Consider the following 12,035-nt stretch of genomic DNA (forward strand, 5'->3'; position numbering starts at 1 on the left):
GTTCCCTCGAGAAAGATGGCGGCGGCTCGGCCTCGTTGCCCGCATCCAAGATGGCGGCGTCGGGCACGTGTCCCCGCAGGGGGAAGGGAGGCGGGCTTGTTTACATCGGGGGGAAACAGGCGGGACGCTGCGCATGCGTGGAGCGGACTCCGCCCTCTCCGGCGGCTCTCCCTCCCTGCTGCTCATGGTTCCTTCCGGCCCCGTAAGCGCTGAAGGGCGGGCCGTACCACCGCACGCCTCCGGGGGGGGGGGAGGAGGCGACTGAACGACAACCTCGGCCGGTGGAGGGAGGGGCCGCACGTGACTTTGGCGTTTCCCCGGAAGGGGCGGGGCCTCCGCCGTGGCGATGGAGTCGACCGGCCACCGGGTAAGAGTCGGGGGTGGCCGGGGTGGGGAATGTAAACAAAAGACCCCCCCCACACACACCCCCTGGGACCCTTCCCTGACCCTTGGGCCTCCCCTAGAAACAGCCCCTTAATAACCGGGATGGCATTTGTTCGCGATAATAATCATAATAATAACGATTTGTGAAGTGCTTACTATGTGCTAAGCGCTGGGGTGGATCCGAGGGAATCAGGTTTGTCCCCCGGGGGGCTCCCAGTCTTCACCCCCCCCCCATTTGACAGATGAGGTCACGGAGAGAAGTGAAGTGACCGGCCCAAAGTCACACATCCCACCCAAGCGCTTGGTACAGTGCTCTGCCCCTAGTAAGCGCTCCATAAATACTCTCGAATGAAGTGGCAGGATCGGGATTAGAACCCACGACCTCGGACTGCCCCGCCCGGGCTCTTGCTGCTGCTTCTCTACGATGATGATGTTATTTGTTAAGCGCTTACTCTGTGCCCAGCGCTGCTGTAAGGGCTGGGGGAGATCCAAGGTCATCGGGTTGGCCCCCGTGGGGCTCACCGTCTTCATCCCCATTTGACAGTTGAGGGAACCGAGGCGCAGAGAAGTGAAGTGACTGGCCCACAGTCACACAGCCGATAAGTGGGGGAGCGGGGATTAGAACCCACGACCTCGGACTCCCAAGCGCGGGCGCTTTCCACCGAGCCCCGCTGCTCCCACAAGCGCTTGCTATGTGCCAGGCCCTGTCCCGCCCCTTAGCAACTGCCCCTTTAATAATAATAATAATAATAATAATAACGTTGGTATTTGTTAAGCGCTTACCATGTGCAGAGCACTGTTCTAAGCGCTGGGGTAATCAGGTTGTCCCACGCTCACTTTGCCCTGGGCCACCTCCCTCCCCTCCTTCTAGCCTTAACTCCTGTCCATAGCCCCCGGCCCACTCTTCTCCATTGAATTCCCCCTCCCGTCCCCCGTTTTCTGCTCAGCTGTGGGCAGGGACCGTGTCTACCAACTCTGCCGGGTTGTACTCTCCCAAGCGTTTAGTACAGTGCTTTGTATGCAATAGGCTGTAAGCTCCTTGCGGGCAGGCAATATATCAGTTTTTTGTTATAGTGTACTGTCCCGGGCGCTTAGTACAGTGCTCCGTACACGGACTGGAAGCTCAAGACTGTAAACTGGTTGCAGGCAGGGAATATATCCGTTTATTGTTAGAGTGTACTCTCCCGAGCGTTTAGTACAGTGTTCCATACACAGACTGGAAACTCAAGACTGTAAACTCGTTGCGGGAAGGGAATATATCCGTTTATTGTTAGAGTGTACTCTCCCAAGCGTTTAGTACAGTGCTCTATATGCAGTAGACCGTAAGCTCATGTGAGGCAGGCAATATATCAGTTTATTGTTATAGTGTACTCTCCCAAGCATTTAGTACAGTCCTCTGTACACAGACTGTAAACTCAAAACTGTAAACTCGCTGTGGGCAGGGAATATATCCCTTTTTTTGTTAGAGTGTACTCTCCCACACGTTTAGTACAGTGCTCTGTACGCAGTAGACTGTTAAACTCAAGACCGTAAGCTCGTTGCAGGCGGGGAATGTGTCAGTTTATTGTTACAGTGTACTCTCCCAAGCATTTAGTACAGTGCTTTGTACACCACTGATCGTAAACTCCAGACACAGTAAGCTGGTTGTGGGCAGGGAATGTGTCAGTTTATTTTTATAGCGTACTCTCCCAAGCGTTTAGTTCAGTGCTCCGTACGCCGTAGACTGTAAGCTCGTTGTGGGCAGGGAATGTGTCAGTTTATTGTTAGAGTGTACTCTCCCAAATGTTTACTACCGTGCTCTGCACACCGTGAGCGCTCGATAAATCCGACGGAATGACAGTAAGCGTTCAAATAAACACCACTGATGATGATGATGGCTGGGGGAGAGAGGAGGGCGCCGGGGCTCCAGACCCGTCGCCCCTGACCCCCCGTCCTCCCGCCCTCCAGGTGGTCTTTGAGAAATCGGGCGTTTTCCTCCACACGAGCGCCAAGCCCCGCCAGGATCCCGACTCTCTCATCGCTGGGGTCATCCGCCTCGTGGAGAAGGTAACGGGAACGAGGTGGGGCAGGCGGGAGAGCTACGGGGCCTCGGGGGTGGGGGATGAGAGGTCGGGAAGCAGGGGGCACGTGGGGAACAGCGCTCGGCACGTAGTAAGCGCTTAACGAGCACCACGATAATAGAAATCCGGAAGATAGAATCAGAATCACCGGATTTGGGGGACATCTAGTGCAGAGGGACTCGGTGGAGGTGGGAGTGGGCGAGGGGTCGTCATCTGGAAGATGGCGGGGGTCAGAGTCACTGGATTTGGGGGGTGGGCTTGTGTAGCTGGGACTGGAGGAGGTGGGCGTGGGGCGGGAGCTGTGGGAATAGAATGAAATGGGGCTGCCGGCGGAGTGGGGTGGCCGGCCGGGTGGAGGACCGGAGCCGGGATCTGGGGGAGGGAAGGACGGAGCGAGGTTATCTCTTGAGATCCCCTCTGACAACTCTTCCTTTCAATTCGTCTCAGGACTCAGACGTCCTACTGCACTGGGCCCCGGTGGAAGAAGCCGGAGATGGGACACAGATCATCTTTTCCAAGAAGGTGGGGAGACCCCAACCCCTTCCTTGACCTCGTCTCCTCTTGCTCGGTCCTCTCCTCCCTCTCCTTGCTCCCTTCTTCTTCCTCTCCTTTTTGTTTTTAAAAAAGATGGCATTTGTTAAGCGCTGACTGTGTGCCAAGCCCTTTGCCGAGTATTTAGAGAAGCAGCGTGGATTAGTGGAAAGAGCCCGGGCTGGGGAGTCAGAGGTCGTGGGTTCTGATCCCCCCTCCGCCACTTATCGGCTGTGGGACTTGGGGCAAGTCACATCGCTGCTCGGTGACTCCGTGAACTCATCTGGAAAATGGGGATCGAGACTGGGAGCCCCAAGTGGGCCAGACTGATTATCGTCTATCTACCTCAACGTTTAGAATCGTGCTTGGCACATAGTAAGTGCTTAACGAATACTATCGTTATTATTATTATTAGGTAGATATAAGATAATCAGATTGGACACAGTCCCTGTCCCGCATAGAACTCCCAATCGAAGTGGGAGGGAGAAAAGATGAGGAAACTGAGGCCCAGAGAAGTGAAGTGACACGCCCAGGGTCACCAAGCAGGCAACTCAGGACTATGAGTCCTTCGCCCTCGTCTGCCTCCCTTCTCTTGTAGATCTTTTCCGTCCCTCCGCTGTGCCATGCCCCCTTCCTCGACGTCTCCTCCCCTCGCTTTGTTTCTCTTCCTCTTCCCTGTTCCCTGGTAACCCTGGGACCATCCTTTAATACTTTAATGAGAAGTGGAGAGAGCCCGGGCCTGGGAGCCAGAAGGCCCTGGATTCTAATTCTGGCTCCACCGCTGGTCTGCTGTGGGACCCCGGGCGAGTCACTTCACTTGCCTGGGCCTCAGTAACCTCATTTGCAAAACGGGAATTAAGACTGTGGGCCCCATGGGGGACAGGGACCCTGTCGGACCTGATTAGCTCGTATCTACCCCAATGCTTAGTACAGTGTCTGGCACATAGTAAACTCTTCACAGAGTCCATAAAAAAAAAAAAATACCTCTGGCCAGTGTGGCTTAGTGGAAAGAGCCCGGGTTTGAGAGTCAGAGGTCATGGGTTCTAATTCCGACTCCGCCACTTGTCGGCTCTGTGTCTTTGGGCAAGTCACTTCACTTCTCTGTGCCTCAGTTACCTCATCTGTAAAAGGGGGATGAAGACTGTGAGCCCCAAGTGGGACAACCTGATTACCTTGTATCTGGGAACGATGCTTGGCACATAGTAAGCACTTGACAAATACCGTCATCGTCATTATTATTATTATCATTATTATTATTATTCACTTACCACCTCATCCCTCACTCTCCCAGGAGCCGACAGGCGGGGAGTCTTGCCCGCCCGAGGAGGACCTCTTCGACCCTGGCTACGAGCCCGACTGGGCCGTCATCAGCCCCGTGGGAGCCCGGTTCCGGGCCCAGGAGCCGGGCACCGGTGAGACGCGGACCTGTGCCGGGGGAGGGGGCGAGGGAAGCTCTACCTCAGGGGCTTCCGTGCCGGAGCCCAACTGACCGGATCTTTGGGCTCTTACTGCCCTCACCTGGGGGGTCTTCCGGTGGGACACAGTCCCTGTCCAACGTGGGGGCTCACAGTCTCAGCGGGAAGGTGAAGGGATGAGGCCCGGAGAAATCAGTCTGGGAGTTGTATTTTTTGAGCACCGCATTCGTTCGTTCAGCACTTAGTCGCTACTAAGTGCTCGAAAGAGTACGGTGCAGCCATAAACGGAGACATTCCCTGCCCGCAACGAGCTGTGGGGGGAGACAGACATGACTGTAAATAAGTAAATGACAGATGCGTACTTCAGTGTTGGGGGATGAACGAAGGGAGCGAGTCGGGGCGACGCAGAAGGGAGTGGGAGAAGAGGAAAGGAGGGTGCAGTCAGGGAAGGCCTCTTGGAGGAGGTGGGCCTTCGATAAGGGTTTGAAGGGCGAGAGAGTCACTGTCGGACCTGGGGGGAGGGGGTGGGCGGGGCGGGGGGCATTCCAGGCCGGAGGCGGGACGTGGGTGAGAGGCCGGGGGCAAGATGGAGGGGATGGAGGCACAGTGAGGTTAGCGTTAGAGGAGCGAAGTGTGGGGGCGGGTTGGAGTAGGAGAGTAGCAAGGTGAGGTAAAAGAGGGCAAGGGGATGGACTGCTTTCAAGACGGGCACGGTGGACGGTTTCTCTTCTGGATCACCCCCCAGACCGGCCCCTTTCATCTCAGTTGCCCTGGTCCCCATCCGCCCCCACCGGGGTCGCTGCGTCGGGCTTCGCCGCCCCCAGTTGCAGCGCGGTGGGCCCGGGGACTGAGGGAGGGGTCTCCCCTAGGGCCGAAGGGGATCCTGGCCCCGGAGAAGGGTTTGAGCGCCCTTCCCTTGGCCTCCCTGTCCACCCGCAGGCGCAGGGGCCGGTGCGTCCCGGCCGTCGTGGGCCTTCTCCCTGAGGCTGGCGGAGCTCAAGTCGATCCGCCGCTCCAAGCCCGGGCTGGGCTGGGCCTACCTCGTGCTGGTCACTCAGGCCGGGGGCTCCTTGCCCGCCCTCCACTTCCACCGCGGGGGGACGCGGTCCCTGCTCCGGGCCCTCAGCAGATACCTGATCCTCGCCAGGTGAGTCCACCTCTCCGCCCCCTTCCCCGCCTCTACCCACCGTCCTCTCCCTGGCTTTGGTTTTTGGGTTTTTTATGGTATTTGTCAAGCGCTTACTCTGCGCCGGTCACTGTTCTATGAGCTGGGGTAGATCCAAGGTCATCAGGCTGGATGCAGTCCCTGTCCCCCGTGGGGCTCACAGTCGTAACCCCCATTTTACAGATGAGGTCCCTGAGGCACAAGGAAGTGAAGTGACATGTCCGAAGTCACACAGCCGACAAGTGGTGGAGCCGGGATTAGAACCCACGACCTTGTATCTACCTTGTAATACCTCGTATCTATCCCAGCGCTTAAAGGAGTGCTAGGCACGTAGTAAACGCTTAACAAATGCCATCATTATTACTGTTATTATTATTAGGGAAAGGGGCTGGGGGCGGTTAGGGTGTCTCCCAGCTCCAGATCACCTGGGTCAGAAGGGCCAAGCACCGAGAGTGTTTTTCTTTGTCTCTCTCTCTCTCTCTGTCTCCGTCTCTCCCCTCTCCAGCTCCCCCCAGGATTCCCGCCTCTACCTCGTCTTCCCCCACGACTCCTCCGCCCTCTCTAACTCCTTCCACCAGCTGCATCTCTTCGATGAGGACAGCTCCAACGTGGTCTCCGTGAGTGTGGACGGGCCCTCCCCAGCCTCTCCCTGCCCACCCACCGCTCCTCGGCTTTCCCCGGCCCAGCCTCCCTCTCCTCCCCCGTACCCTCCCGACGAACGGCGGAAGCCGTTCTGCGCTTACCACGTGGCGGGTGTGGGGGTTAGTACGGTGCCGTCCGGTCGGGCCCAGTCCCCCGTCCCCCAGGGGGCTCGCAGTCTAAGGGGGAGGAAGGGCGGGAATTGAATCCCCGCCGAGTGCCCGAGGCCACGTGGGTGGACTCGGGATTAGAATCCGAGACCCTGGATTTCCAGTCCTTGGCTCTCCCCACCCTCCCGGCCACGCCATTTCCAGGCCCCTTCTTCTCTCCTCCCATAAGGCTCTTCTCGCCCTTGCTGCCCCACTCACCCACCCACCCGTTGGCGTTCCCGTCGGTCTTCCCACCCTCCTCACCACCGCCCCAAAGCACTCTTCCTTTCCCTCTGGGCCGAGGGATGGGACCGGAGAAGAAGAGGATAGGCCAGGATGTGGGGGGAGGGAGGCATTGGAGAAAACCGAAGGGGCTCAGGGAAACTGGATCCCATAGCAGCAGTGGGAGGGGGCGGAGCCGGGAGAAAAGGTTTGGGATGGGGGATGGGGGGGCAGGATCCCCCTCCTCTTTCTCCCTCCTTTCCCCCTCCCCTGACCATCCTGGGTTGACCCCGTCTCCCCCCTTCTCCCCCACCAGCGTTTCCTCCAAGACCCTTACGCCGCCACCTTCGGAGGCTTCTCGCGCGTCACCAACTTCTTCCGCGGTGCCCTGCAGCACCCCCACGACGGGAGCCCCCCGCCCGGCCTCCTGGGCCCCGAGGACGAGCCCGAGCCCGGCTTCGAGGTCATCTCCTGCGTGAGTGGCGGCCGGGTGCGGCGGGAGGGAACGAGGGGAGACTCGGTGATCGGCGAATCCCGGAGGCACCAAGTCACCCGGGCGGGCGGGACCGAGAGGCCGCCCGGTCTGGCCCGGCCCCTGCTGCCTCGCCGCTTGCCGAGGGCGGGAGGGCCCCGGCGGAAGATCTCCCCCGGGGGAGGGATGTATTCCTTCCCTTACCCTCGTCAGTCATTGTTATTGAATGCTTTCATTCGTTTGTACTTATTGAGCGCTTCCTGTGTGCAGAACACTGTACTGAGTGCTTGGGAGAGGACAGTATAACGGCCACATTCCCTATCCACAGTGAGCTTACTGTCGAGAGGGGGAGACAGACACTGAATAAATAAATTAAGTGCTGTGGGGCTGGGAGGGGGGATGAATAAAAGGGAGTGAGGCAGGGCAGCGCAGAAGGGAATGGGAGAAGAGGAAAGGAAGGCATAGTCGGGGAAGGCCTCTTGGAGGAGGTGGGCCTTCAATAAGGCTTTGAAGGCGGGGACAGTCGCTGTCTGTGGACCGTGGACTGAGGGTGGGGGAGCGAGTGGACCCTGTTCCTGTGTGACTCTCTCCTGTGGAGAAGGACTAGCCAGCGTCGGAAAGAGGATGGGCTCTGGCAGGTTAGACGACTCCTTGCTCAGCTTCCAGCCCGAAAGGGTGGGAGAGATCGGGGGAATCCCTCCCGCCGGGCAGAAGGCAGGCGAGCCTGGTTTTGGGGGGGCGGGGGCCAACACCCTCTCCTCACCCTCTCCTCCGCCCTGCCCAGGTGGAGCTGGGCCCCCGGCCGGCCGTGGTCCGGGGCGCCCCCGTGACGGAGGAGGAATGGGCGGAGCACGTTGACGCGGACGGGCGGCTGAAGGACGTGCCCGAACTGAAGGCCCGGATCTTCTCCGGGGTGAGGGCGGGCGGGGGTCCCGCGGCCGGGGAGGCGGCGGGCTGGGGAGGGTGAGGCGTGTGTGTGTCAGCCGACCCGACCCTCCCGTCCGCGGCCGTCCCCCGCAGGGCCTGCACCCCTCTCTGCGGAAGGAGGCCTGGAAATACCTCCTGGGCTACTTGAGCTGGGAGGGCAGCGGCGAGGAGCACAGGGCCCAGCTGCGGAGGAAGACGTGAGTGTCGGCGGGGTCTCGGGGGCCCCCCGGGCTCCCCGGCGTCGCGGTCCCGGCCCTGCTCCGTCGCGGCTCGCTCGCGGCCTCCCCTGCCCTCGCGGGGCCCGCCGTTCCCTGGTGGTTGGGGGCGAGAGCCCGAGGGAGGCCGGCTTTCAGGCGATTCCCCGGGGCTGTGCTTCGATCCTCGTCGCCCGTTAGTTGGGGGGGCGGTGGGGGGCGGCCACAAACCCACTCCTTCACAGCCGCTTCGGGGGCCGTCGGCGGAGGTCGGGTTGCGGTGCCCCTCTAGGTCCCCCGCCCGACTCACGGCCTCCGCCCTCTCCCTCCACCCAGGGACGAGTACTTCCGCATGAAGCTGCAGTGGAAATCCGTGAGCGAAGAGCAGGAGAAGAGGAACTCCCTGCTCCGTGGATACCGCAGCCTGATCGGTCGGTGCCAGGGGACTGCCGGGATACCCGCCCCCCCCCACCCCGCTCACATACACGCACGCCGCCTCCAGGGGAGGCCGGGCCCCCCCTTCCCTCCTGGGGTCACTCCAGCCAGAGGGCGTGGATTGGGCGGGGGCTCGAGAAGACAGGGTGGAGGCCGGCTGGCTTCCCCCGGCCCCCCCCCCCCCGACCCCGCCGCCTCTCCCTCGGCCAGAGCGGGACGTCAGCCGGACCGATCGGAACAACAAGTTCTACGAGGGGCCCGACAACCCCGGCCTGGGGCTGCTCAATGATATTCTGCTGACCTACTGCATGTATCACTTCGACCTGGGTACGGGAAGGGGCTGGATGGCGGGGGCCGGGCCCTTTCACCCCGGTGGGGGCTGATACGGCGTGGGAGGGGCTTTAACATCGAGGGGGGTGAGATGGGGTGAGAGGGGATGCGCCACTTCACCCTGGGTAGGGGGAAGTGGGGCGGGCACGGCCGTATCGCTTTAAGCCAGGGTCAGGGCGGAACTAGTAGGCGAAGGCGGAGAGAGAGTAGAGGGGTGAGAGGAAGAGGTGGACTGGGGAAATGACGGGGAGGGAGATGGTTGAATTGGGGCAGTATTTGGGGGCGCCGAGGGGACGACCGGGAGAGAAGAAAGTTCCGTGACCGTGGATCCCGACTCCTCCGCCCACCCCGTCCATCTCCCCCATCCCTCCGTCTCCCTTCTGCCTCAGGTTACGTCCAGGGCATGAGCGACCTCCTCTCCCCGATCCTCTTCGTCACCCAGAACGAGGTCGACGCTTTCTGGTGTTTCTGTGGTTTCATGGAGCTTGTGGTGAGGGGACTCGTGAGTCTGGGTGGGGAGGTGAGGCGGGGATCGGGGTGTCCGACCCCGTGGGTCCCTGACGCTCTCCGTTCCTCCCCCTCCTCCTCCTCCCGCCTCGATCAAGCACGGAAACTTCGAAGAGAGTCAGGACAGCATGAAGCGCCAGCTGGGCCAGCTGACCCTGCTGCTGAGAGTCCTCGACCCCCCGCTCTGCGACTTTCTGGGTACAGACTGGGGTGGGGCAGGAGGGAGGAGTGGGGGGGGGGTCTCGGGCGGCCCCCTAGCCCTTAGCTCCGGCCCCGCCCTCCGCCCAACCCCTCCTCCCTCCCCAGACTCCCAGGAGTCAGGATCCCTCTGCTTCTGCTTCCGCTGGATCCTGATCTGGTTCAAGCGGGAGTTCGCCTTCCCCGACGTGCTGCGGCTGTGGGAGGTGCGGAGGGCAGCCGGCGAAGACGGGCGGGCCCGGGGGTGGGAGGGGGCGGGGAGGGGAAGCGGGACCGCGGGGCGGATGGGAGGTCTGGACTCGGTGCGGCGGGAACGGGAAGCATTGCCTCTGGTGTCCTCTGGTGTCCCCGGCCCCAGGTCCTGTGGACGGGCCTCCCTGGCCCCAACTTCCACCTGCTCGTGGCCTGTGGGATCCTGGATGCTGAGAGAGACGCCCTCATGACGTCGGGCTTTGGCTCCAATGAGATCCTCAAGGTCAGGCTGCTCCTCTTCCTCTCTCGCTCCTCTTTCTCCCTCTCCCTCCGTCCTCTCTCTCTCTCTCTCTCCCTCCCTCCTCGCCAGAGGCCGAGGCTCCCTGTCCGACCCACCCTGGTCCCCTTTGCGTCCGACCTCCTCTTACTTACGTCCGCTTCCCCTCCCCAGCACATCAACGAGCTGACTATGACGATGAGCGTGGAGAAGATCTTAACGCGGGCCGAGGAGCTGTATCGGCAGCTGGCTGCCTGCCCGGTGAGAACCTGTCGTTCCCCGTCCCTCCCCACGGGCCTCACTTCCCCCGCGGCTCTCGCGTGGCGGGGGTCTCCTCCTCTCTGACACCCTCCCCCCGACCCCGCTCTCTCTCCTCCCCATCGTCCCCACAGGAGCTGCCCCTCAACGTCCAGGAGATCCTGGGCCTGGCCGCGGCTCCCCCGGCAACCCCTGCCAGCCCTTCCTCTCCGGCACCCGTCTTCCTCCTGTCCCCGGGGGTCCCATCCCCCGGCCCCCCTCCGCCTGCCACGCAACCGCCCCGCCGGTCAGAGAGCAGCCCGGGGACCCCCCCACCGGACACCGCCCCCGACCCCTGATTCCGGCCCGCCTCCTCCCCAGCACGTGCACTTTACCTCCCCCCCGGCCCGACCCCCGCACCCCACCCCTCTTCCCCCCAAGCCCACCGTTGTCATCTCTGAACCTGACCCTGGGGGGGTCTCACCCCCTCCCGGCGAATACCCGGAAGGAAGGGGGTGAGCACACGCCTCCCAGAATCTTCTTCACCTCGGAACGCCCCGGATCTTCGGCCCCCGCCACTCCCGACGACTCCCGTGGCCGACTGCGTTAACCGGAATCGCTGTCCGGGCCTCCTGCCTGGGCGGCGGGGACAGAGCGGTGCCAGGAGGGGTGAGGTGTGATCTGTGGGAGGGGACGGAGGGGGCCTGGGGAGGCTGGGGAGGCGGGAGGATGGGGCCTGGGCAGGAAGCGCTGGGGAAAGGGAAGAGGACAAGGCGCGGAGACCCTAAAATAAAGCTCTTGGCTGCATCTCCACCAGCACCCTTTATTCCAGGATCCCCCCAGTCCTCCCCCAACCCCGGGACCGGCCGTCGCCAATTCTTTCTGGATCCTGGGTGGGGGCGGGGCTGACCTGAGGCCCAGAAGAGAAGGTAATAATAATAATGATAATAATAATGTTGGTGTTTGTTAAGCGCTTACTTTGTGCCGAGCACTGTTCTAAGCGCTGGGGGAGATACGGGGTCATCCGGTTGTCCCACGTGAGACTCACAGTCTTAGTCCCCATTTTACAGATAAGGTAACTGAGGACAGAGAAGCGAAGTGACTCGCCCACAGTCACACAGCTGACAAGTGGCAGAGACAGGATTCGAACCCATGTCCTCTGGCTCCCAAGCCCACACTCTTTCCACTGAGCCACGCTGTAGGACCCAGGAGGCGGGGACCTAGGATAATAATTGCGGTATTTGTTAAGCGCTTACTATGTGCCAGGCCTCTGTACTAAGCGCTGGGGTGGTTACTGGCTAATTGAGTCCCTGTCCCACATGGGGATCCCAGTCTTGATCCCCGTTTTGCAGACGAGGGAACCGAGGCACAGAGAAGCGAAGAGACCGGCCCAAGATCTCACGGCAGACGAGCGGCGGAGCCGGGATGGGAGTAGGAACTGGGATCGGGAGTTGGAGTCCGGCCGGAAGGAGGGGGAGGGCGGCGAGGCTGAGCCTGGAAGTTGGGGGGAGCATCACGAGGTGAGAATGAGGAGCCAGGGCTAGGCCGGATCGTTCATTCGTTCATTCAGTGGTATTTATTGAGCGCTTACTGTGTTCCAATCTCCAACGGTCTGGAGGGAAAGCTGGCGACCCGGCGGGAAGCAGGATGGACAGGGGAACGGGGGGTTTAGCGTGTCGGGGGCGGTCCTCGCCGCCGTGG

General features: G+C 61.4%; 1 protein-coding gene across 2 annotated transcripts; it reads left to right on the forward strand.

Moving 5' to 3' along the window:
* The first annotated feature begins 269 nt into the window (after nt 1-269).
* TBC1D17 (TBC1 domain family member 17) lies at nt 270-11,889 on the forward strand. 2 transcript variants are annotated; one of them, XR_003762585.2, is made up of 19 exons: nt 270-367; nt 2,332-2,430; nt 2,892-2,966; nt 4,267-4,387; nt 5,330-5,537; nt 6,061-6,172; nt 6,882-7,040; nt 7,822-7,950; nt 8,058-8,161; nt 8,495-8,589; nt 8,804-8,920; nt 9,313-9,413; nt 9,529-9,628; nt 9,737-9,834; nt 9,987-10,103; nt 10,272-10,358; nt 10,490-11,008; nt 11,167-11,263; nt 11,687-11,889. XR_003762585.2 is itself a non-coding variant. In XM_029074227.1 (17 exons), the coding sequence occupies exons 1-17, from the start codon at nt 347-349 to the stop codon at nt 10,691-10,693; spliced, it is 1,947 nt and encodes a 648-aa protein (XP_028930060.1). In that variant the 5' UTR covers nt 270-346; the 3' UTR covers nt 10,694-11,147. The 2 variants fall into 2 exon arrangements, 1 of the variants encoding a protein (XP_028930060.1); XM_029074227.1 differs by lacking the exons at nt 11,167-11,263; nt 11,687-11,889 and having other exon boundaries at nt 10,490-11,147.
* The last annotated feature ends 146 nt before the right edge of the window (nt 11,890-12,035 follow it).

The sequence above is a fragment of the Ornithorhynchus anatinus genome, chromosome 10, assembly GCF_004115215.2.
Source record: "Ornithorhynchus anatinus isolate Pmale09 chromosome 10, mOrnAna1.pri.v4, whole genome shotgun sequence".
Taxonomy (NCBI): Eukaryota; Metazoa; Chordata; class Mammalia; order Monotremata; family Ornithorhynchidae; genus Ornithorhynchus; species Ornithorhynchus anatinus.